The 26,948-nt window shown below is 42.5% G+C and overlaps 1 protein-coding gene across 13 annotated transcripts in view; it reads right to left on the reverse strand.

The window, feature by feature from the left end:
* PCP4 (Purkinje cell protein 4) overlaps window positions 1–26,948 on the reverse strand; it is a 485,020-nt gene that overhangs the window by 27,301 nt on the left and 430,771 nt on the right. For all 13 annotated transcript variants that reach the window (XM_050784608.1, XM_050784611.1, XM_050784610.1 and 10 more), the window contains one exon: window positions 4,113–4,164. In XM_050784608.1, coding sequence (XP_050640565.1) covers window positions 4,113–4,164 — 52 coding nt within the window. The remainder of the gene's footprint in view (window positions 1–4,112; window positions 4,165–26,948) is intronic.

Genomic DNA, 26,948 nt, shown 5'->3' on the forward strand with positions numbered 1-26,948 from the left:
TGAGTGTGTGTACTGAGGCTAACATCCTGGGAAAATGAGGAGGATTTTGAAACATTCTGGACAGCATGCAGTAGGTCATATTTCACATCAGAAATACCGTGATGACAACAACAACTAAAATAAATATTGAATTTATGAGAAATTTGGTTCCCAGCAAATGGTGCTCTCAAGATAATATTCCATGTAATGAAATGGCAGGAAAGCCCAATAATCTAAACACCTTCTGAAGTTTTAACGTACCTGACTTGGGTCTTTTGTGATTCAAATAATTTCAAGGCATCCATAGTTTACTCACACAGTCTTTATTGCTTTATGTGTTAAATGGAGACCTCAACTAAATTTACAATATGTGGATTAAGAACACCCTGACTTGTATGGACAATTAATACAATTGAGAATGTTCCTTTTGTTATTAAGTGTTACTATCCAAATCTCATAACATTTTGATGGTTTTTTAAATACTTCATATTTCAATTCCCAAGGGTCCTTGCTCCTTCAAGACATGTAGACAGCTTCATTTGATATTAATAGGAAATATACATTAACATAATAGATCTCCCTAGATACCTGTAATGACAGAATAAAACCATTTGAATTTCAATGGAATGTAATACTAGGTTAAAACAGAAATTCCAAGATGATCTTCTCATATCAGGAATTTAAGAAAAAAAAATTAAGTAACTTCAATTCTTTAGGAAAATGTTTTTTAGATCACTTCTAGAAGTTTTTACCCTCATCTTTCTTGGGCTGTTTTGGTTTTTGTCTTTGCTCCTTTTTAGAGGCAAAAGCACAGACTTTATATTATAATAAAGTATCATGAACAAATATCATATATAGGCAGTTTTAGCTGAAATTAAACTATAGCTTGTTAATAATAATTTACATTTATACATTGCCATTATCTGGTAATTGTAAAACAATCTCAAATTCCCTTTTCTACCCCAAAAGGACTGTCATTTAATATCTAGAATTATCTAATGAAAAGCCTTATTCATAGCATCAGGAATATTTCTATTTAATTAATTTTCATACCTCCATAAAAAACCTCACTCAGTTTCCACTGGTGTGGACCAGTTTTCAGCTAAAAGAAGTTCCATGTCTTTGAATGGCAGAAGGTGGCATCACCTATAGTAGCCGGCAATTCCCTTTGGTGCAAAGCACTGAGCATGTCAGCGTGCTTTGAAGAACCAATAGGATAGCAACGTAAAGCCAAGGGGCAGAGACATCGAACACACAAGACCTAGTCCTGGCTTCGTCACCATGTGCCTGGTCTTCAGGCTCCTCAAGGCATGACATGAGACACGCTGAGCAGTAGTTCCCGAAGTGTGAACCAGGTACCCTGGGGGGTGCCTACATCCTTGAAGGGAGCCCGAAAGATCAAAAACATTTTTGGTCTTATAAAAGACACTATTATTATCAAAGGTAAGAGTTTGATCTTAAAGGATATTATTTGCTTTTTTAAATCTCGTACTCTCCCAAGTGAACAGAGGAATTTTCCGTAGGCTATACATCATGTGATATAACAGGTTGAACGCAGAAGCCAGTATGGAAATCCAGCTGTCCTCTGTCAAGCCAGACTTTAAAGAGCGTTGCAGAAATGTAAAATTGCCACTTTTTACTAAACATCCTTTTCCATTTTGGAAAATATAATGACTTTTCATTTTTTTAAATGTTACTTACATTAACATGTAGTAGGTTTATTATTTTATTTTTAATAAATTAATAAGAAAACCATTGAAAACTGTCTCCATTTTAATTTCTAACATAGGAGACAGTGTATGGCGGATACACCTGATATCAATAGCGTAACTTAAGCATACCCTGAGAATGACCCTATGGTCTAAGAAGAATGTGTGCTTAGAGTTGAGTTCTGAGCTAAGGAATCTGGGAGTGGCCAATCTAGAGATTCATTCCTATCTGTGAGGAACATCTGAATTCCCAGCCCATCCCATGGGATGCAGGCCATACAGGGAATTGGGGACCTTTGTTTTGGAATGAATGTAGATTACCAAGTAGAAGTTGCTAGAGGGAGGGTGCTAAGTGAAAACACGGTGTAAACTGCAAGCTTGTTACACGCAGTTGTGGTTCTTTTATCCAGCCCCCCACCACTGGACTGCCGTATAAGGTAAATCCCCTCAATAAATCCTATGTCTCGTTCACTGGCTTCAGGTCTTTTCTTCAGTGCCATCTATATTGGAGTCAGTAGGGTTCCAGTATGACAAACATCAATAGATGTCACCGACATAAACAAAAGTTCTTTGGGGTCCTCAAGAATTCTTTAAAATGGAAAGAAGTTGTGAGAACAAAAATGTTGGCTGGGTGTGGTGGCTTACACCTGTAATCCCAGCACTTGGGAGGCCAAGGCGGGTGGATCAGCTGAGTTCAGGAGTTCGAGACCAGCCTGGCCAACATGGTGAAACCCTGTCTCTACTAAAAATACAAAAATTAGCCAGGCGTGGTGGTGGGTGCCTGTAATTCCAGCTACTCAGGAGGCTGAGGCAGAAGAATCACTTGAACCCAGGAGGCGGAGGTTGCAGTGAGCCGAGATCATCCCATTGCACTCCAGCCTGGGCGACAAGAGCAAAACTCCATCTCAAAAAAGAGAATCACTACAATAGAGGATCTCTGAGAAGCCTTTTGACTGTAAAACTCTGTAATTCTAAGGTTGTGAGGGTCAGTGGAAAGGAACTTGCATGAACAGATGGCTATGAATGTATGAATTAGGAAAATCAGTGGAGGCTCACAGCGCCCTATGCTCCCCTATGGCAGGCAGTGGGTCCTTCCTCATATAGGCAACTGTATTATTGCTCCTCCCTTTTAAGCCTCATCCTTTACTCCCTCCTCTGCTTCCTGCCTTCCTTGCCAGGACCCCACACACCTACCCCAACTCACACACAGGAAACAGGGAAAGCCCCGGGCAGCAAAGGAAGAGCCATCAGCCTCATGGAAAACCTTGTTTCCTTCTTCTCCCAGCCCTCTCGCTCCAATTAGGACATTGTGGAGTCCCCACCTCTCTACTTACTGATATGATGACCCCTTTACCCAGGGGACACTGCACTCACCCTGCCCTACAGGACTGCCCTAAATGGGTGGGCACGTTGGCAGCCTGCAGACGCAGAGCAACATTCTTGTACTTGAGTCTTGCTCAGCTCAGACCCACCACAGAGACTCCAAAGGGCTTGTCAGGCCCCAGGGAATTTTAACAGGTGGTATTTGAGATTGGCATTATCCACAATCTGATTGGTGGACACCAGCATCGATTTCACCCAGTTGGAAGCAAGAGTCATTTTCCGTAAAAGGAGAGTTCCTCTTGAGTTAACAGAAAGGAAGAACACCCAGAGTCCACCTCACCGGAACTATGCTGTGGCCCTTTGTGCATACCACTGGGTATTTTTTATTATTATGCTTGTTCTTATGTCAATTGCTAAAGTTAGGGACCTGGGGTTCCAACTGGCTCTATTTCCTTCAGGATCCATGGACCTTCCATTTCTAGCTAAATCTCACCCCAATGCCAAGCGTCCGTTTCCTGATCCATAAAAATGTGATGATCATTCCTACAGTTTAGGACCATGGTTGAGACGGGCCCATGGAGAGGCAGGATGCAACGTTCCTGTCACCGCTATCATTTTTATTTGCTGGTGATTCGCTGCAGTGACATTCACTGACTCAGCAGCTTCCAGTGGACCAGCACCGCATTCTGTGTGCTCCAGAGGGCTGAAGCAACTTTTAAAACATAATTTCAGAAGTTGTGTACTTCACAGTTTTCAAATCACTTATCTCATTTGATCTCATTTTATCCTCACAACAACTTGGATGATTCTCACCCACCCTAATGAAGAAAGCAGAGAACTATATTTGCATTGTAATTACCACATTGCCCAAAATGGGAGTCCTCCTATGGGAAGGAAACTTATTATGGCATTTAGCTAGCTCAGTTGTCTTCGTAAAACCAGACCTCAGTGCTCACTGTGAATTGCTAAAATCCACTGTCAGCTGAAGCACAGACACATATAGTAAGCTGATTGGGATGGGATGCACGATCCACACCTGCTGCGTACCCAGGGCTGCAGATGGCAAAAGAGAAAGAACTTGGACTATTCATGTCCTCTTACCATTTTCACCAGATGTCTTGTCTTTTCCATTGGTTGCCCCAGCACCTTGTCGCTAAAGGCAAAAAAGAAAAGAAAAAAGAAATTGTTATCAGATATACTTGGGATTACTTTTGTCTCTTTTATAGTTCCAAACGTCTCTTGCACTATACCAAGTTCTGTGTTACTTTAGCTCAGATGGGTAAAGCACGGTGCTAGTGAGACCAGGAATAGATCCACCAAGCAAGGATGTACTGAAGCTGCACAGATCAACCCTCTCATCCACATCCACTGCTCTGGGAATGCAGGTCACCAGTAACAAGAGAAACCAGGAGGGAGATCAAGCATAACTTCACTGAAAATATGAAGGCAACAGCCAATGTTCTGTATCAGCTACAAGATCAGCATTATTACTTTTGTTAATATCGCTCATTAGGCTGCTGTATTTTCATTCCAGTCACCATGTCCAATGTCTTTTTTTTTTTTAATGAAACGGAGTCTCGCTCTGTCACCCAGGCTGGAATGCAGTGGTGGGAGATCTCGGCTCACTGCAACCTCCACCTCCCGGATTCACACCATTCTCCTCCCTCGGCCTCCCGAGTAGCTGGGACTACAGGCGCCCACCACCACACCCGGCTAGTTTTTTGTGTTTTTAATAGAGACGGGGTTTCACTGTGTTAGCCAGGATGGTCTCGATCTCCTGATGTCATAATCCACCCACCTCAGCCTCCCAAAGTGCTGGGATTACAGGCGTGAGCCACTGCGCCTGGCCCAATGTCTTCTTTTTAAATAAATTTTAATCAACTAAGAAACTCTTATATTTCCTCCTACTTAAAAACTATTTTTTCTGCCATTGCTTATGCCTATCTTGTGCATTTTCATTTTACCAGGTTAACTACAAGTATGAAGTCTTTTAAGGTCAGACTTAACTCTTTGGGCAAGATTCTCTGGGTGTGAAGTCTGGGGAGTCGTGTGAAATGCACCACACATGTAAACAGAAAGAGTGTTTCCTCAAAGCTTAACGTGATTCTAGTTGATGGAGAGAGAAGCATTTAGTCAATCTCATTTTTTGGTTGTTATCAAAAAGTATGCTTTGAGTTGGAAAGGACTGAAAAGCTTATAAAGTCTCTAACTTTTTTTTTTTTTTTTCTGAGACGGAGTCTCACTCTGTCCCAGGCTGGAGTGCAGCGGCTGGATCTCAGCTCACTGAAACCTCTGCCTCCCAGGTTCAAGTGATTCTCCTACCTCGGCCTACAGAGTAGCTAGGATTACAGGCACATGCCACCACACCCAGCTAATTTTTGTATTTTTAGTAGAGATGGGGTTTCACCATGTTGGCCAGGCTGGTCTTAGACTCCTGACCCCATGATCCACCCGCCTCAGCCTCCAAAAGTGCTGGGATTACAGGCGTGAGCCACTGTGCCTGGCCAAGTCTCTAACTTTCAGGGGAAGAAAATGAGGGAGGTAAAAGGAGCATGACTTGCCCTAGATCATGCAGCTAATGAGTGACAGAGTAAAGACTGGACCCTAGACTTCCTTGCCCTCAGGAATTGCTACTGTGACGCCACTATCTGAATGGGATCCTAGAAAAAAACAGCAGAGCACTGAACAAGGAGAAAACCATGATGGGTGACTAAGGGATAAGGTACCCTCAAAATTCATATTTGGGTCCAGGTCTTTAGCCTAAAAACAGTATCAGAAAAGTAACAATCAGTTCCCTTTGGCATTCAACATTGTCATAAGAAATTCTCAGGTCATTTGTCAACCCTTAATTAATGGTAAATGGATCATCTGGGAAAACCTTGCTTTCAGAGTCTGAGAAGTATAAATAAATAGAATAAATGATCAAGATTTATATTAATAAAGTAAACCATCCTCACATATGCTTATTGCAGACAATAATCCCATAAAGAAGCAAAGTAAAGCTTCCCACTTATTACCAACACTGTTCACCCTCCATCTGAGTCAATGTGAAATGATTTAAATCAGGAAGACTATTTCTTAAATATAGTAGATTTGCAAATGAAAATGCCTGCTTCTTTTTGTCTGTCCTTATGTTGATGCCTCCTCTTTTTAAACACAAGGCTCGTACGTTTGCTGCACTGGGTGGAAATCTGACTACTATTGAGTTGGACCAAATCCGAGATGCAACAGCAGCCTCAGGTGATTAACCTCTGGCATTCAAATCCAGTATCTTTCCCTGCATAATTCATAGATGGCTCAAATAAAAGAAAATTTCATGGAATAAAAGAACAGTGTTTTAGAGTAGAATAAAGTCAAATTAAATGGAAGGCAAGTGCAAAATAGGTGCATGCTCAACCCCACTGTCTTTAAATGCCTTAAACATGGATGCTTTTCAAATGTCATGAATAACTTGTTCCATAAAAGATCACTTTTAGAAACCAAAAGAAAACCGAAATGAAATGTGCACAGGGGAGAAAAGGAGTCATTTTTTCGGGATTTCTAAGATGGGGTTTTTATGTCAGGTTGTATTTAATGGAGACACAATGAAGGTGATTTATGTCATAGGAGACAGTGTCTCGCATCAAAAAATGATCCTGACAAAAAAGAACTTGTTATTGAAAGTATCTCATTTCAGAATTCTTTGAGACCTTTTGACATTTTCAATGGAGGTCTTAGGGCAGAGGAGGAATTCTCCAAGAGCTACCCTATTCCCAGGGTCTGGTCTTTACAATGCCAGGCAGTCGCAGTTTCACTGAACTTATAGTGGAGAGAGTCTTTGCCAGGCTGGGTGTTGGGTAATCACAGCTCATGCTGCTGGGGCCAGGCTTCAAGGGTGCTCAAGCGTCATCAACTTATTGAGTTCTGACAGCATCCCTGATGGGGTAGATGCCCTTAGTGTCCTCATCAGCCTCACTTTACCAATTATATCCTGAGGTACAGAGAGGAATTTGCTCAAGCCCACAAAGTGGGGAAGAGGCAGAGGCAGAATTCAGCCCCCAAGAAGCTGGCTCTGGAACCTTCCTTTTAGCCACTGTACTTAAGCATCTCTCAGTACTGTGTGCAGCATCTCTCCTGAGGGCCTCGGTCAGCAGGTGAGGAGTTAGGAGGCAGTGAGATTTGAGTTTGAAGGTAAATGTGACTTCATTTACACCACAGGCTGGAGTTTTGAGAACTCTTGGCTTTTAGGAATAAGCAGAGTCAAACAGCAGCCAAGGGTTCAATTCCAGAAATGCTATCAGATCTTTATTAATGTTTAAATAATATAAGCACCCAGAGCTAGGCTCTACTAAAATAAATAGCGGATGGATGTGTGGATGGATAGATGAATGGATGAGTAGTTGAAAGAATGAATGGATGGATAGATGAATGGATAGGTGGATGAATGGGTGGATGGGTGGATGGGTGGGTGGATGGATGGATGGATAGATGGACGGATGGACAGATGGATGGATGAATGGGTGGATGGATAGATGAGTGGGTGGATGAATGAATGAATGGATGGATGGATGGATGGATGGATGGATGGATGGATGGATGGATAGATGAATAGATTAGTAGATAAATGGGTGGATGGATGGGTAGATGGGTGGATGGTCAAATGAACAGATAGATGGAGGTAGGTCATTCTCTAAGCAACCACTAGGGAAAAGATTCTTTTTCATGAGGTGACAGAAGTTAGCATCTTCGGGAAGAGGCTGCCTTTTCTCTCCACCCCACTCTCATTCCCAAATAGGAGAAGATGTGATCTCTTATCTCTGTTCTAAATGAGCTCCAACTACAAGTTCATCATCCTAAGAACATATGTTGCCCACTGAACAGAAGTAGTCATAGTTCAAAAGTATCATTTATTATAATTGAACTAATAAATGAAATCAAGTGTTCAAGAAACAGGGCACAATAAATTGGCTTCAGAGCAAACCCTGATATGAGATTCTGGAATCCTGAGCTCTTTCTTAGGAATCTCAGAAATGATCCAATGGTATCATGAATACCACCAATGTGTCATTCAGTTTAGATATCAATGTAACTTAATATGTTAGGATATGCAGAAGGCAGTACAAGTTCTCCTTAAACAAATATGCATAGCCACAATGACCAACTTAATGCAGGTGTAGAAAATATGCTATTGGAATTATCTAGAGAACTAAGCACTAGAGTATTTGAGAGCTCATGAATGTGGCATTCAGATATCTGCGAATTTGTCAGCAGATGTTTTCTTCAATGTTTTCCAAGGGATCTAGAGAGTGAGTCAGTTATGACTGCTAAGAACAGCAGGGGTTGATACATGTGGGATTTCGCTTATCTTTTCTTCTGGGGAAGGGGTTAGTAGGGTGGTAGTAGAGGAAAAAGTCAGTATCAACTTCAACCACAGCAAAACCAAATCCATTAGATTGTCTAATAATTCCACTCCCAGGAGAACGCCGCCATGAGTCTTGCAGTCTATATCACAATACTCAGCTCAGATGTTCTCATTCTTCTCCTGATCATCTCCAGCCCGACACCCACCCTAATGACTTCTCTTTCATAAAATGCTCCTGTTTGGGACCCTCCGCAACACCTTGTTCCCACGCAGACATGGCATCTTCCTGGATGCTCACGGAAGAGTCTAGAAGAAGGACAGCCCCTTCCTCCTTCAACCACCTGAAATCAGCATCCCTGGTGCTCAAGTCAGCTCTGTGTCTGTCCACATCATCAGGGACACTGGCCCTCCCTCTTTAAACATGTTAGAGCGATGTCCCTATTGTTATCCCCAGAGACCTCCACAAAAGACAGGTGGCCCTCTGTGGGTCAGTGTATTCCACTCGGATTGACCTTCACGATCACAAGTAGTAACACCACTTGGCTCTTTCAAACAAAAGACACATTTCCCTCACAATGACTTCCTTCAATATTGTCTTTATTTCACCATTAGAACATGCTACATGACCATCTAAGGCTCAACACAAGAATCAAAATCACAGCCTGCATCCTCAGCCCTGTGCCAGGCAGGTGGTGTGTGTGCTGGGACTCTGAGGAGGAGTCATAGGAAGACCCAGGGAGGCAGGTGAGATGCTCTGGGTGCTTAAACACGTGCCAAGCAACTCACACAACCTCAGAAAGCGAGGTTTCCATTCTTGGCAGCGTTCATGAACAAAAGTAGAACACTTCAGAATCTAATAAAACCCCAATTAAAGGGAACCTAAATAACAAATGGGTATATGAAGATCCTTGTGCCTCTAAATGTTTCCTCTGATAATCTCATACGTGCCCGGTATCCATAAAAAGGCAGGAGAGGTGTTTAAAGGTACAATTTTTTGAAGTAAATTTTCCTGACAGTTCTGTTGCACCAAGGTCTGCAGGAAAGTAGTGAAGAATATATATTAGTCTGGGTTTCCCAGAAAACAGAGCATGAGGCAGATGCCAGTTGCACTACGGTTTTATTAGAGAAGGCAGTGCCAGAAGTGAAAGAGAGAGGATGGGAAGGTGGGGAGTGGAGAGGCAGCTGCTATGAGGATGCTTCATCAGACTGGCCATTGAGAGGTATAACCAAATGCTGATCCTCCCAGACGCGGAGAGTAACCATCCTTCTACTCTCTATGTCTACGAGTTCAATTGTTTTGCTTTTTAGACCTGACAAGTAAGTAAGAATACGCAATGTTTGTCTTTCTGTACCTGGCTTATTTCCCTTAACATAACAATCTCCAGTTCCATCCATGTTGTTGCAAATGACTAGATCTCATTCTTTTTTATGGCCGAATACGGGAGGTGGGGATGGTTAATACATACAAAAAAATAGTTAGAATAAGTAAGACCTACTATTTGATAGCACAACAGGGTGACGATAGTCAACAATAACTTAACTATACATTTTAAAACAACTTAAAGAGTGTAATTGAATTGTTTGTAACTCAAAGAGTACATGCTTATGGAAGTGGATACCCCATTCTCCATGATGTTTTTATTTCACATTGCATGCCTATATCAAAATGTCTCATGTCCCCTATAAATATATACACCTACTATGTACCCACAAAAATTAAAATTTAAAAAAGTTTTAAAACACAAAATTCTAAATGCTGATCTTGCAATGTGGCCCCGAGAGCTGTGTGAACTGTGTCTGAGGACAGAAGCTCTAGGGAGAAGACTAAAAAGTGATCTACCACGTGGGCGGAGGACTACCCAGGCGCCTAGGCAAGAGACTGAAGGCACAAACTGTTTCAGTGTAATAAAGAAAATAGTTTGAATAAGAATAGTCATAATACAAATTAGATATAGAGATGATCATGAACAATTGTCAATCATTATTATAAACATTAATCATTAGCTTTTAATATTACTCTTTATTGCATTACTAATATAACCTAGGAATAACCGACGGGCATAGGGTCAGGTGCTGAAGGGACATTGTGAGACGTGACCTAGAAGGCAAGAAGTGAGCCTTCTGTCCTTACGCCCATATAAGGGCCCCTTGAGGGCTCCTTGGTCAAGCGGTAACGCCAGTGTCTGGGAAGACACCCGTTACTTGGCAGACCGTGAAAGGGAGTCTCCTTTCCTTGGAGAAGTCAGGGAACACTCTGCTCCACCAGCTTCTTGTGGAAGGTTGGATATTATCCAGGCCTGCCTGCCAGTCATCCGGAGGCCTTAACCCCTCCCTGTGGTGCTGTGCTTCATTGGTCACACTCCTTGTCCACTTTCATGCTCCTCTGGTACTCCTGGTTCCTCTTTGAAGTTCGTAGTAGATAGCAGTAGAAGAAACAGTGAAAGTCTTAAAGTCTTTGATCTTTCTTATAAGTGCAGAGAAGAAAATGCTGACCTCTGCTTCCTTCTCTCTCTGCTTCGGTACCTAAAAGGGAAGGGCCCCCTATCCTGTAATCACGTGACTTGCTTCACCTTGTCAATCACTTAGAAGATTCACCCTCCTTACCCTGCCCCCTTGTGTTGTATGCAATAAATATCAGCGAGCGCAGCTATTTGGGGCCACTATCGGTCTCCGCATCTCGATGGTAGTGGTCCCCGGGGCCCAGCTGTTTTCTCTTTATCTCTTTGTCTTGTGCCTTTATTTATTACAATCTCTCATCTCCGCGCACGGGGAGAATACCCACTAAGCCCCGTAGGGCTGGGCCCTACACCACCAGCTGCCGTCTCTCATTGATCCAAGGTGCTTCACAGAGCACCAATTTCCGACACATCTGGACCCTGCAAGGTCTTGCACCTAGCATCTGCCTGGGTTGATGAGGAAGCCCCAAGGCAAGGGGTGGAGGTGGAGGTGATTGATGTGGGCAGGAGATGACATGCTGTTACTGTGCACCTTGCCTGAAGTCTGCAGAGCCCACGCTGAGTCAGCCACCCACGGGGGTCCTCAGAGAGGGCCTAGTGACACATGAGAGGTGTCTGACTCAGCACATAGACATGACTGGGTGACTTTTTTTTTCTTCACTAAGTTGCAAAATCACAAACAATCCCTTCATATTCAATACCCTGCTAGTTGAATGGACCACACCAAGTTCCAGGTGAATAACTGGACTTGGATCCATTTCTCTCTGTACTTTACGCTTAGAATGGACATAAAGATATGTCTGACCATATGTACGCTACAGTTAGGAGCTGCACAACATCATTAATACCTAGGTCTTCAGTTCAGGGCTTGAATAGAAAATGTGCTGGCATCCCGAACATCACTAACAGTCCCACAAACAAATTCTTTTGAAAACAAAAAACTCGATTACTTCTCAGTCTACTATTCTTCCTTGTGAAATATATTACAAAATCACAGTGTTCCTGAAATCACCACCACTGGGTAAGGCAAACAAGGCATTTCCCCTGGTCACAAAATTTAAGAGGCCTCCAAGCAACTCAGTAATCAAAATAAATCATAGGTTAATGCAATATTTTTCAAATAAAAAGTATTGCAAAAAGTCATGATGAACAAAATATTAAAATTTTGGCAGAGCACGGTGGCTCACACCTGTCATCCCAGCACTTTGGGAGGCTGAGGTGGATGGATCACCTGGGGTCAGGAGTTTGAGACCAGTCTGGCCAACATGGTGAAACCCCATCTTTACTAAAAATAAAAATTAAAAAAAAAAAAATGAGCTGGGTAGGGTGGTGAACACCTTTAATCCCAGCCACTCTGGAGGCTGGGACAGGAGAATCGCTTGAACCTGGGAGGCAGAGGTTGCACTGAGCCGAGGTCGTGCCATTGCACTCCAGCCTGGGCAACAAGAGCGAGACTGTCTCAAATAAATAAATAAATAAATATTAAAATTTGAAATAGACAGGATCGGAATTACTGATATTTCCTTCTGCCTCGGGCTTCAGTGTGTCTCAACCCAACTCTAGTCACCATGTCTCCCTGAAGTAAGGAAAAGATTGGAGAAACCCAATAATTCCAAGCTTTCAGAAAATTATTCTAATATAGTCATTGAAATCTTTTCATTCCATCACGGGCCGTGCCTGGGCCGGAAGGACTCCTGTTGTGGTTTGGAGAGTGTTTGTAATACGACTTCTAGAATGCTTCAGTGGAGGGTCTCGCTTCCAACCTTTGGTGTCCATACCCATAAAATCAGTGTGCTATTCATACGTCAGTAAGAAGCCAACTCACCTAAACCTGTTTTATCATCATCGTAACCCAGCACACGAGACAGATCATGCCTATTTGGGAAATAATTCAGCCCAGTACACTTTGTTCCATCTTTAGGATAAAATACAAGTTCCCATTAAAAGACACTTATTTTTCACTCCAGAGGTTGAAGAATATGAAATGTGAAATTCCAGTTGGTTAAATTTGGGGTCCAAACTGCAGTCTAATAATGTTTTTTTCTGAATATATGCCTCTAGCATTTAAAGTAGGTAAATCTGTATTCACTCTAAGAACTTGGTTTGATATTTAATTTGGTGAGATATGGTTGGACTGGTGGTCACCACTTTTGAAGACCCCTAAGCGTTAGGGAACAAGGAGGCTTCTGAAGCTGTCAGGGTCCAGGTCATCCCCTAATTTCTTAGGGTACCATACACCCCTCCCTTTCTTTCCCATATCCCCAGTAGACTCGCCTATGTGGCCACCAAATATTGGAAAGAGCTTTATACATGAGTCTGGCTTTGGCAACACTAGAAACAGACAATCTTCATGCAGCCAGGTCCACAGGGGACAAGGGACAACTGGACCCACAGAGGCCCCTGGCTCACAGAGGCATTCCCTCTCAGCTCTGTGATCAAGCCACGCAGGGATGGAAGTGAAACGGGCTCTCCCAGTCCTGCTATCAGCCTCTCACGGCTACTGCCCAGGAAAACTTCTCTAGTTAAAGGACTGCGGTGTTCCCCAGGCTAAGAAGTAAAGATTATTTTTTAAAGTGAAACGGAAATTAGGTACATTTACCAATGTGCAAAGCTGTCAGCAGAAAAAGTCACAGGTATAGAGTCAGACAGGTACCCAAACTCAGCCAGGGCAGGGGACAAACTCCTGGACTGTTCGTGTTTGCCTTTGCTGAGTCAGGCCCTGGGCTAGGCCCGAGGGTCCCAAGCAGAAGGGACCCAATGCTCCCACTTTGGTGGCTCGTAGCCTGGAGGGCCAGGCAGAGAATAAAGCAACCATCTCAGTGTGGAGGGGAGGAGAGCTGAGACCCAAGAATGATTGACATCACGGGCAGTGGGGAAGTCCCCTAACTCACACTGCTGTCAGGTCTTGAGGGAGGTGTGCTAGCCACTGATTGTCCCCACCAGCTGCATATCACGGGAGAAATTGCTCATTGAAGTCTCAGTCCCCTCCCTGCAAAAGAAAAATGATAATCCATGCATCCTACTGGCCATATCTAAGGGACCTGGACCCAGCAGCCATGCTCTCCCCACCTGTCCATCAATGACAGCATTTACCACAAAACCCATTGTTGAGTGATGTTAAATGGGTTGTTTATCTCTATGAAAAGAGAGAAAGTATTTGTTCCTAAGTCCTCTTTAAAATTTTGCCCCCTGTTCCCAACATCTGACTTTTGTTGGCCCCTGTCTACCACGGAGCTGCTGCGATTCTGCAAAGGAAGGAAAGCAAATCCTTCTTCTTCTCATGGTGGCTTGAAAGCTCTTGTTAGCAGGTGCTACTTAACACCGTCTATCCCCCGGTGATGTATCTTCTCTTAAGTTATTTTTCTCCACAGTGCTGTCTTCTTTTTGTGCTGTAGCATCCTGATATCAACACTTCTAATGGTTTCAGGGCTTTTAGCTCCCCTGGAATGGCAGCATCTCGACAAGCAGTTCCCTAGATGGATCATAAAAAAGGGGAAAAACACAAATCTGCATATCTTTGGCATATATGGCACATGAGGACCATGAAGTTTCAGATATTGCATATCCCTCGCACAATTAATACCCCACATAGGAGAGACACAATGTGCAGGACTGCCTCCGTGACCCCAGTTAGCCCCTCTAAGGGTTTCTTGTCCCCTTCCTCTGAATCATCACGTTGATAAAGAAACAAAAAGGCCTGTTACCATGGTATTATATTTAGTGTTATTTTGACAAAGGCTAACCAGGCTCTTAGATGATCAGTCTTTAAATGAACAGAGGAGCAAAGCCACAGAGATTGCACAGTGAAATGGTGTCAACAGCCAGGCAGGTAAGCAGGTAGCTGATGACTGCTTGGGACCACCTCGATCATTAAGTACATGGATTCTCAGGAACATTAAAGACCTATGATTAAAGGCAACTTCAAAATCAAAGTTGCTGAATTTGTCTAAAGAGCAGAAGAGACTTTTATGCCTACATTTTGTGATAGAGACGGAAAAGATTTAATTTCTCGCCGGTGATATTTTTAAGTCATCGGTAATTCTCCTAATAACATTCCAAAAATTGAGCATTAATTTAATCCCTAAAGGTGTAGAAAGTAATGTCAAAAGAAAACTTCAGATGAAGGTTTTAAAAAAAAAAAAAAGTTGGTTAAAAAAAAGTGATGGGATCTTCAATGACAAATGCATTAACCTTTCTAATTCCTCCTCTCTTTCATTCTCACCTCTGGAAGACCCAAAGGCTGAAATTCTGCCTCAAATACTATGTTGTATTCCTATCATTTTTTATCCTGACCTTTAGGGCGAGAGAATTAATTAGCATCACTGCCGTTTAGGCAAAGCGTTTATAAAGGTACCACCATTTTCAGGTATCCGTGATTTATTTTATTGGAATTAATTTTATACTTTTTTCACAGTTATATTTTTAAAATTAGCATTTTCTGCTTTAAAAATATCTTCTTTGTGCCAATTTTCATGTTGAAGTACACTGTTTTCTATTTGCAAAAGTACGGTATGGCCGTTGTAAAATTTTTGGAATGTAAATGCGCAAGGAAGAAAGCAAAAAGACACCTACAATCCAACTAATCAGAGTGAATCCATGTTAATACTTCAGAATATTTTCTTTCCATCTTCTTATAGGTGGACATATATATAGTCTCTCTTTTATAAAACCAACCACATGTCATATGTATAATTTCATAAAGGTATACATTGCAACTTAAAAAGCACAGTCATTATTTAATGACTTCAGTGCGGACTCTTCTAATTTCACAGATTTCACAGTGAAATGTCCAGCCTACGCTGCTGAGTTCATTTGGAATTCCCCCTGACTTTTCAAATCTTACGTATTTCATACCTGCCAAAAAAGCCACTTGTCTATTCAACTTGGCTCAACAAAGACTCATGGTGACGACTTGTGTGTTGCTGTCAGTTTCCTGAAAATTAATATCATAGAAGGTTCTGAATGGTCCTTGATGTTGGGCAGAGCTACTACAACTTTTGCAGTGTGGTGGGCTGAATTTGGACCTCCACCTGCAATTCACATGAGGAAGTCCTAAACCCCAAGTACCCCACAGTGTCATCCTATTGGAAGATAACATCTTTGCAATCAAGTAAAGAAGAGTTCATTGGAATGGGCTCTAATCAAATAGGACTGTGTCCTTATTAAAAGGGACAATTTGAACACAGACATGCAGAGGGAAGATAGGGTGGACACACAGGGAGAAGACGGCATCTACAAGCCCAGGAGAGGGGCCTGGAGCAGACCCTCCCTCACGGTGCTCAGAAGAAACCAACCCGGCAGACACTATGATTGTAAACTTCTGGTCTCCAGAACTATAAAAGAATACATTTCTGTGGTTTAAGCTGCCCTCCAACTAATTAACACATTCAGACAGCAACATAGGAAAGAACAGACTTATCCACAGGGGCTGATAGAAGGACGCTCAGGAAAGAAAGCCGGGCACAGGCCTGGCTCTGCAGGCTCTGAGGCCTGTCCTGGCGTCCTGTCCCAGAGGAGGGGGAGGGTGCCTGGCTTTGGGGGAAGCCCAGGGCACAGGGGAAGGCTTCTCCTTCAGTGCTGCTTAGGTGTGTGCCCTCTGCAGGGGGAGTGTGACTCCACGGGCATGGGCTGAATTCCCACCTGAACCGCAGACCACATGGAGGTAGGACACTGTCCCTGGGCTTAGAAAGAAGAGATGTGTCCTCCCTCAACTGCATGCCCAGAACTGTTTCTCCAGCCCCAAGCCAGAGGTTTCCCCAACTGCCAACGTGATGTCCTTCTCAGCCGCCTTGTGAGGGCAGCACCTGGCAGAGGGACGAGCTGTGGTTGGAGTAGAGGGAGGGCAGCTGGGAGCTCTGCTGGGCCTCAGGCTCGCTCCTGGGCCTCAGGCTTGCTGCTGGGCCTCAGGCTCATTGCTTCTTAGCAACCAACGCCTTCCACAGCCCTGGCTCCCCCAGGACTACGTGGTTGAATAGTCCCCTGGAGCAGGAGCAGGTGGTGCTTGCCGAGTGTCAGTTTGAGAAGGAGCAGGACAGAAACTCATTTAAAGGCTCTGGCTGAGGCTGCTGTTCAGAATCAAAAGCACTCCCATTCACTGAATGCCCTCCCTGCAGTCAGAGATCCTGGCAAGATTTATAAGGACCAGGAACACAGGTCACTCTGGTGTCATTTTGTTACTTTTCTATACTTCAGCTATTCATTATAAAGTAACATTTATAAACTGTTGCACTATGAGATTTAATTGACTTAAAAGCCGATATGATCATGCTGTTCTCAAAACGGTGTAAATACCTTGCGTCGTAATTGGGCTTATTTTTATTTAAGGTGTGCTGGTGAAGAATGTGGGCTCCAGGGCCAAGGGTAGAAAGAAAGGACTGACCATAAGCACACAAAGAAACTTTTTGGGTGATAGAATAGTCTATCTCTCTCTCTCTCTCTCTTTTTTTTTTTTTTTTTGAGACAGAGTCTCCTCTATCACCCAGCCTGGAATGCAGTGGCACGATCTCCACTCACTGCAACCTCTGCCTCCTTGGGTTCAAGCGATTGTCCTGTCTCAGGCTCCCAAGTAGCTGGGATTACAGGCACATGCCACCACACCCAGCTAACTTTCATATTTTTAGTAGAGACAAGGTTTTGCCATGTTGGCCAGGCTGGTCTCGAACTCCTGACCTCAGGTGACCTGCCTGCCTCAGCTTTTCAAAGTGCTGAGATTACAGGTAGGAGCCACCATGCCTGGCCAGAATAGTCTATATCTTAATTATAAGACTGCATATGTGTCAGCTGGGTGTGGTGGCTCACTCCTGTAATCCCAGTGCTTTGGGAGGCCGAGGCAGGTGGATCACTCGAGGTGGTGAGTTTGAGAACAGCCTGACCAACATGGTGAAACCCCGACTCTACTGAAAATACAAAATTAGCTGGGTGTGATCGTGCACGCCTGTAATCCCAGCTATTTGGGAGGCTGAGGCAGGAGAATCACTTGAATCTGGGAGGCGGAGGTTGCAGTGAGCCAAGATCGCACCATTACACTCCAGCCTGGGTAACAAGAGAGAAATTCCATCTCAAAAAAAAAAAAAAAACCTGCGTATGTGTCAAAACTCACCAAACATACAACTAAAAGGGGTAGATTTTACCACATGTAAATTACACCTTAATAAACTTAACCTCAAAAATAAGTGTGCTGGAATCCTACTACCCAGGTAATCCCAGCCCTGGCCCCCAGCAGCTGTGTGGCCCAGTTCAGGTCACTTGACTTCTCTGAGCCTCAGTGTCTGTTTTTATTAAATGACAATAACAGTATACCCACCTCTTTAATGTGTGAGAACTAAATGAGATTAAAATGCTCATGTTGCATGGGTCTGGTCTCTAAGAAAAATCAGAGAGCAAAATAATGGTAAAACAGGCTTAAGAAGAGATGTTTCTCCTTTTTTTTTCCCATTGTATTCAACTTGCAATATAGTGAAGGTAATGAAAAAAGTGCATTGAGCTCACAGTTGAAAGACTAGGAGTAAATATGGCTGAATCACCACAAATAAATGATTCCGCTCCTCAAAGCCTCGGTTTCTTTATCTGACCAGTTTCTTTTTCACGGTGAATTAAAATAAAATGAAATACAGAAAATATGTACCTCATATGAATGTTAAGAGACTCCAAACAAAGAATACTCATAGTTGTGTCATTTTTCTCATGAAAGGATGCAGGCTCTACCCGTGTTATTAAGTTGTTCATTTCAGCTGAAGTTTCCTGGATCTCTGATTCCAACGGATGCATTTTGTGTGTTTCATACAAATCACAGCTCATATTTTTTCCAGAAAGGGAAGATACAGGAGGAGGGTGCGCTGATGACAAAGAAGAAATGTGGACGGAAGACCAAGAGAACCCAGTGGCCCTGCTACAAGGTGTGTGCATCTGCCCCAATCAGCAGCCTCTCCCCAAGCCAGAGGTTGGATCAAAGGGGACAGGAATCAACATATAAGCACCTCCATTTATTCCAGCTACAGTCAAATTCACATGCCCCCAACCCCACCCCACCAAGTCACCCTTGGAAGCCCCATGGATCTGTAGGGTGCTAGGACAATCCATAAATGTGGGGGTCTACCACCTTCTGCATCTGAACTGCACCAAAAGAAATGCTTCTCCATCCACCCCACTTCTTTTATTGCCTTCCTGAATTTGTGTTGAATCCTTAGATTAGTCTCAGAATAAAGACGGCTGGCATATGAGCCAGATGCTAGCCAGAGCAGCTGCTGTCATTAGAAACAACAACAACAAAACAACAACAACAGTGGGCTCTCGGACAAAGGCAAAGAGACCCCAGTGTTTATTACAAGGTTATATTCTCACAGTCTATGTAGAAGGTGCCAGATTGAAACAGTACAGAGAAGAATAGAAGAGATTCGATTTCTCTCCTCATCCCTAGAAGTTATGGCTGACCAGCCAGATGCCAAGAGTAACAGAGGGTGGAAAACTGTCAATGAAAGATTAGTGTAATGACAGAAACTGAGCTGTGCCTGTAACTCACCCATTTAAGGGCAAGTCTTTCTTATACAGATGATTAAGGGGGAAAACCAACAGGCAGGGCCAGTCTTCTAGAACTAAATGAAACTGACGATGTAATCATTTCAAGAACACTAAGGACGCCTGCCTGTCCCTCCGAGGATGATGTGGTTCTTCTAGCAATTTTGTACTTCAAAGGCTAGGGAAGATGACATGAAGTCAGAAAACTCACATGGGGTCTTCCTGGATTACAAAAACTGGCCACAGAGAAAGACACATCTTTCCTTTGCTTTCAGCAGTAATGCCAGCTTTCCATTCCCCCAGTCCTCCCCAATACAGCTGGTAAAATGCCATGCCAGGTGTACTCAGATAAAAGCCAAAGAATGACCAAAGACCACAGAATGAAATGTCGCAATAGCTGGGAGACTCTTGCCCTGCCAGTCCCTTAGCAGTCATCCATCCTGAATGATCTCTCATCATGGCCACACTGGCTCTGCCACGGTTGAGCCACGCATAATGTACTGCTGCACTCAGCATCCTCATCAAGTGAACAAAAAGGTGTGAGAAAGAAAGGACACAGGCCAAACCCACTGTTATCCAAGAGAAGCCCATATTTAGAGCTGAGCGAATAGATGACACCTCCAAGTTCGGTAAAGATGTTTTGCTTTCTTTGCACCAAGGCACAAGGCTCTGTCTGCAAATGCAAGCAGCTATGTTTTTTCAGTCACAGTAACAACAGCTAAACACTTTCATGGAAACAAGCCTACTATGAGGTGGCTACTACCTTTATCCCGACCGGATAGAGAGAAAACTTGAGACACGGAGAGGCTTAGGAATATGCCCAAGCTTGTTACAGCTACGTGAGGGGGTCAGGGAATGGAATTGGAGTCTGAGCAGATCGACTTGGTAGTCTGAGAACTTGCCATTTCATCTTTCTGGTCTAGAGGGGGAAAGATTGGCTTGGAAGATGGAAAACCTGACTTGGACGCCCCCTTTCTGCTGTCAACAATGCAGACGTGTTATGCCTCAGTCCATCTGGTTGCAGAGTTGGAACCATGTTTCCTGCCCTTTCTTATTTTAAAGCAACATTGTGGAAATGTATGACATCGCACAAGACTCTGCATTTGAAAATAGGTGGGCCATTTTAGGAAAAAGACGGGACAAATGCATTTCACATTGTCAGGGAACTCAATAATGCATCACTCAGGGTGCCGTGTCTGCTGTGATGTCAGAACCGCAGATGTACGTTTCATGCATCTGTGAGGACAGGACTCTGGGACCGGGAAAACAGTTCTTGCTTCATAATTCACTCTCCAGGTGTCTCAACGTGTTTTTCAGGTGTTTAACTGGCTTCCTAGACCCCCATGCAAACCCTCTTCCTGTGGAGGCTGCTGCCACTGTTCCTGCAATGACTTCTTGCGATGGAATGTACATGTGTAGTTCATTCAGCACTGTGTGCTGCTAAACATGTTTCTCCAACAGTGAGTGTCCCAAGCTTCAGAAGATGGAGATTTTCTTTTTTGGTGTAATAATAAACAAACAGCCAGGCTTTTTCCCCCTCAACATTCAACTAGAACAAAAATAGCTTCAGAAAACAGTAGAAGCCTGAGGTTGGATACTTTTGGAAAAAGGGAATGTTTTGTCCTAAATCAGCTGTTACAGCCCAAGAAATGATGGAGACTCAGATAAGAAGACAGGTAAAAGTTATATGGGCCATTTGATCAGCTGCTCTCTGTAGAAGTGAAAATTCTACTTTCCCCACAAAAAAAATGCACACTACCAACAACCAACTCAGTCTAACAGCTGTGCCTCCTTCATAGTAGATATTTGTTCCATATTTTGTTTCAAATTCCTTTGAAATCCAGAAGGATTTAATTGACTGTAAAATAAAACCCAATTCCAATTTAAACATTGTTTTCCAGAGACGAGGCACTTACAAATGGCCAAAGCTCACACCACCAAATTACTTCCTATTTGCACATATTGATCCTGGAATTACTAAGGTAGATCTCTTTATTTCCAAAGCCCTGTTGGCAAAACTGTTTCTTTAATTGAAAAAGCCTAGTACATCTGCATTCTGTTCCCTCTGGACATACTCAAGAAGAGGAAGTGAGGACCAAAGACTTGATAGAAAAATACTTGGGACAAAACTGGCCAGTAGATGCTTTCACCTGGATAAACAACCAACACTCAGTAAAGACAGTTGGAATCAGAACTCAAGGACATGTGCACACAGAGTTTAGCATTTATATGGCTTTTAAAAACACACACATACATATATGTATGGCTTCAGACATTGCAAAGATAATGGAATTATGTTTCTTCAGCTCTGCCTCTTTTTTTTTTTTTTTTTTCCATTAAAAAGCAATTGGGATGCTTCTCATTTTGACCCAGGACTGGCCTCACTGGAGAGTGACCCGTGTGGTCCAAGGGGCCCACTCTCAGAAGGGCCCTGGCTTGGTCTGATATGTTGCTGTTCCCATCTTCAAATTCTAATCAATGTTTAACAAGGGGCATCATATCGATTTTTCATTGGGCCCACAAATTGTGTCACTGGTCCTGCCCTACTCCCTGTCACAGGCTTTTATGGATGTCCCAATGCTGAGCTACGTTACCTCAAACGAGGCTGAAGGCAGAGGGGGCCAGGAGGGAGCGTTACAGAACTGTGGTGTGTTTTTAAATGGCCTCACTTCTGCCAGCATCTGCCTGACTCTTCAGCCCGTATCTCTTTTCCTTGTTGTAATACTAATAGGACATTAAGGAGCCAGAGAAGGGGCCTCCAACACCACTGCTTGTACCTCTGGAGTTACATTTGGCGGCATTTATATTTTGTCATGTGAAAATTCGAAATCTTCATCCAAAATGCAACTGTGGGGGAACTCTCATAGGAATTTCAGCCAATTCTGGCTCCCAACAAGAACTCAGCAAAAAAGTGATGACATGGAAATTCATAGAATAGTGCCTGAAAAATGAAATGAATCATTTTTAAAGATGGCAAAGATGGAATCTGGATGAAAAATAACTATGAACTTGAAGGAGGTATTTGGTGGAGGTGCTTGACAAATTGCTACATCTATTTTAAGAAATTTTCTTGGCCGGGCATGGTGGCTTAATGCCTATAATCCCAGCTCTTTGGGAGGCCAAGGCAGGCAGATCACTTGAGGTCAGGAGTTTGAGACCAGCCTGGCCAACATGGTGAAACCCCATCTCTACTAAAATTACAAAGTTAACTGGGTGTGGTGGTGGGCACCTGTAATCCCAGCTACTCGGGAGGCTGAGACAGGAGAATCACTTGAACCCAGGAGGTGGAGTTTGCAGTGAGCTGAGATCATGCCATTGCACTGCAGCCTGGCCAAAAAAGGTGAAACTCGGTCGCAAAAAAAAAAAAAAAAAAAAAAAAAAGAAAGAAAAAAAGAAAGAAAGAAAGAAAGAAAAGAAAAGAACAGAAAAGAAAAGAAAATTGTATTCAAGAAGAAGTAAAATATCCCACATTTCTGAGGTGTCGAACATTTCCAGAAATGATATTTGAGATGTGGCACAGTATTATCTAGATATTTTGACAGGGCTTAAGCATATGTGAGAACAGAGTTATAAATATAGGGTTGAGCCCACTCCCTGAACAAGCTTCAAATAGAAGACAATAATATATTGGTTAATAAGCCGCTAGAAGTTCTGAGATACAGAGTGCAATGATACTCTACCATGAGCGAGCACGGATAGATACTCTCACAAAGGGAAATTACAGACATACCTAAATCCATGTACACAGTTCTCACAATAGGAACATATACATTTTATAACCAACCAACATGTGCACTTTCAAAAATGTAATTGACTGTCCTCATTAATCTCTTTCCAATACACAGGAGACTTTTCACTTTTAAAGAAAGATGTAACAAGTCCATACAGCCCGAATATTCATTGACATGGGTGAGAAAATGTCCAACATGTTTAAAGCAATTTTTATCACCAGGCAGGAGTTCAGAATTAACTACAGTATCATAATGGACATGTATCTGTACAATGAGCTTGAAGATTGCTAAATTCTCACATGGCTCTAAAATGTATGACTTCTAAGACTCACAGAGTGCTGTCATAGTGCTATTCTTCAATCAATGTGTGCTGAGCCCCTACTTGTGTAAGCCCTGGCTGCTTTGGAAAGGTTACCACTGGCAACTCCTTTCCTCTCCTTCCCAGCCGTGAGAAATGGCAAATTAACCCATGCATCCTGGCACTTGCTTTATACAGAGAATAGGCCTGTAGCTCTGCATGGACACCAGAGTAGAGTTAATTTTATGTGATTCTGTCTCCCCCTACAAGTTCTTTAAGGGGTAAGGACCACGTCTTATTGATTCTCCATCAATGTGAGTTCAATGACACAACGCTGGGAAGATGAAATGGTATAGAAGAAGACATTCTCTCTCTCTCTCTCTCTCTCTCTCTCTCTCTCTCATCACAATCTAGAAGAAAAAAAGAAATGTGACTACAAAATTTGTAATAACTGATTATATATGCAACAGTTTTGGCCATAAAAAGGGTCACCATTTTCTGGAAAAACGTTTTCTAAAAATGGTATATGTTAGGGTTCAGAATGCTCTTTCTCATTCAAACAGAACCCTAGAGAGTAAGCAAGGCTTGAAGGTGATTGGTATAACCTCGAAGTCAAGAACACTACCAGGCAAAACAAAAGAAAACTTTGCCAACAAGGGTCTTGTTTCTTTGATTGTTTTGTTTTTGTGTTTGTTTTTGTTTTGAGGCAGGATCTGGCTCTGTTGTCCATGATCATGGCTCACTGCAACCTCCACCCCCTGGGCTCAAACCATCCTCCCGTCTCAGCCTCCTGAGTAGCTGGGACTACAGGAATGTACAACCACACCCGGCTATTTTTTTTTTTTTTTAATTTTTGGTAGAGATGGGGTTTTGCCATATTGCCCAGACTGGTCTCTAACTCCTGGGCTTAATCAGTCCTCCTGCCTGGGTCTCCCAAAGTGCTGGGATTACAGGAGTGAGCCACCATGTCCAATAAGGGTCTTAATGAAACATTCCACAGGGTAGCATTATGAACATTTCTCAGTTTCTCCGTGTGTGATGGGATAGGAGGCTGGGGGTATCAGGGTGGAAGCTGGAATCCCTAGAAATAGAGTGGAAGACCTGGTGAAGAAAAAAATGGCTTTGTCAAGATTTCTGCGGCTATTCTTTTTTTACTCAAGGCTAATAAAAATATTCAGGACAATTTTAATTTAATAAATTACTTGTGCAAACCCTAAGTGGAATTCCCACAGGTTTAAAAGAAATTGGGTTGTATCCAGAAAATGACAAATGGAATAGGATGGAAAATGTGGAAGGGAAACTTAGGCTTTCTCTCAAGAAGCTCTGTGATTTTGCACAAGATTCATTGTTGGACATTCAGTCCCCTATTTTAAAATGACCACTTTGAATGAAATGGCAGCAATGCCCTTCTCTGATTCCCTGAATTCTAAGTGGAACTATAAAAATTGACAGTCTTTCTCAAGGTCAACAGTCCTTAAGCAGGCTGATGCCAACTCAAGGAAGGGCAGAACCACCATTTTCAGTGGCATAGGTTGTTCACAGCACAACTCCAAGAGGTGCTGTTGGCACAGACTACAGTGTCAACGGCACCTCTGGGGTTGTAAGGTGCTTCACTGTCACAAACACTCATGGTAAAGAAGATTTCTTTAGGATTTCTATTTATATTTGTGTAGGATCTAAGATCAATTTAAAAATTAGGTTTCATTAATAGCTAATATCTGGATTGATACTGACATCACTTGGTGGGTAGGAAAGAGTAGGAGTGCCACAATTGGAGATTGTCCCAGACACACTGCCTGTTGACTTGCTCTCAGCATATCATCACATGATGCATTGCAGTTCCTTGTGTTCCGTTAAGAGGATTTATAGGTTATACAATCTACCTTTAAGTAAACTAATCTTCCTGCAGTAGGTAAGTGGCTTTTAAAATTTCCTATACAGTCACAGGCCGCAACATGGATGAACCTTGAAGACATTACACTAAGTAAAATAAGCCAGTCTCAAAAAGACAAATACTGTATGATTCCATGCATATGAGGTACCTAAAGTAGTCATACTGATAGAGGTAAGAAATAGAATGGGTTTGCCAGGGGATAGGGGCGGGGTAGTGGAAAGTGGTTGTTGAATGGATGCAGAGTCTTGACTTTGAAAGATGAAAAAGTTCTGTGGACATGTTTCACAGTGTAAACATAATTAATATAATTAATACTGCTGAACTGTACACTTAAAAGTGGTTAAAATAGTAAATTGTATATGTCTTTTACCACAATTGAAAAATTCTGCATAAAATCATAGACTGAAAATAATACTAACACCACCAGCACAAACACCAAGGAAACAATAGAAACACTAACTAAACCTTCTATTCTTAGGATGTCTTCATGGGCATCAATACAAGCTTAAAAACCTCAGCCATCAAATTAGACTCAAAAAGAAGTTCAGTTACCAAAAAGTCTATTGGAATTAGATTTCCATACCCTTCCTTTAACAATTAACTCTTACTATATTAGCATATTAGCATGTATACATAATTGTAAAATCAAAAAATATTTGTTGTGTATACATGGTCAAATTTTTTTCCTATTAGGGTACACTATCAAAAACTTCAGAATATTGATATGCATAATCATTGTGGACACTATTCCATTGTTCTGTTATGGATCTTCAGGAAGATTGAGAAGATAGTTCTCAGAACATTGATATGTTAAAACAGACAGTTGTTAGAGCAATGACAGTTGTGGAAAGTCATAGAAGGCAAGAGGACAAAATTACGTCAAGTCACCCTTCATTGTTTTAAGGAGAAGATGTCACTATGGCATAATGATTTGAAGTTTTGCTTCTTGCTATTTCTATCTAAAACTCTCTAGAAGATGCAGAGATAAGATCTGTAAAGGAAGGCTCCACACCATCGCCCGTCTTGAACATGGGCAGGTTTGTGGCAGCGCCAGTGTCTGTGTGCATGCTGTCACCCTTCAGAGATGAGGAGACGAGCACCCAGAATGCTGTCACACAACCACACTCAGCTTGAAATTTGACCCATTCATTGCATCAGAGATTTGTCTGCATACCAAAAAAAAAAGTGAGAAAATTTACAATTTGAAAAAGAAAACGCTAAATACAATTGGTCATTTTGCTGAGCTCATGAAAAAAAAAGTGATATTTTTCTAACAACTCCTAATGAAACAGTGGCTATTATTTAATAAAGAAATTGCATACAGTAGTTCCTCCTTAACCTTCCTTGGTTTCACTTTCTGAGGTTTCAGTTACCTGCTCTTAACCACAGTCCAAAAATATTGGATGGAAAATCCCAGAAATAAACAATTCGTAAGTTGCAAATTGCACTCTGTACTGAGTAGCATTATGAAACCGCTTGCTGTCTGAGGACATGAAACATTCATTTGTCCAGCGTATCCACACTGTCCACACTACCTGCCCGTAGCCACTTAGTAACACTTCTAGTTATCATCATACGGAAAAAGCATAGCATGCATAGGATTCGGTACCACCCACACTTTCAGCCATCCACTGAGTGTCTGAAGACAAGGGGAAACTACTGTACATAAGAATCATAAATTTTAAAGCAGGTGTAATCTTTTA

Source organism: Macaca thibetana, chromosome 3 (assembly GCF_024542745.1).
Source record: "Macaca thibetana thibetana isolate TM-01 chromosome 3, ASM2454274v1, whole genome shotgun sequence".
Classification (NCBI taxonomy): domain Eukaryota; kingdom Metazoa; phylum Chordata; class Mammalia; order Primates; family Cercopithecidae; genus Macaca; species Macaca thibetana.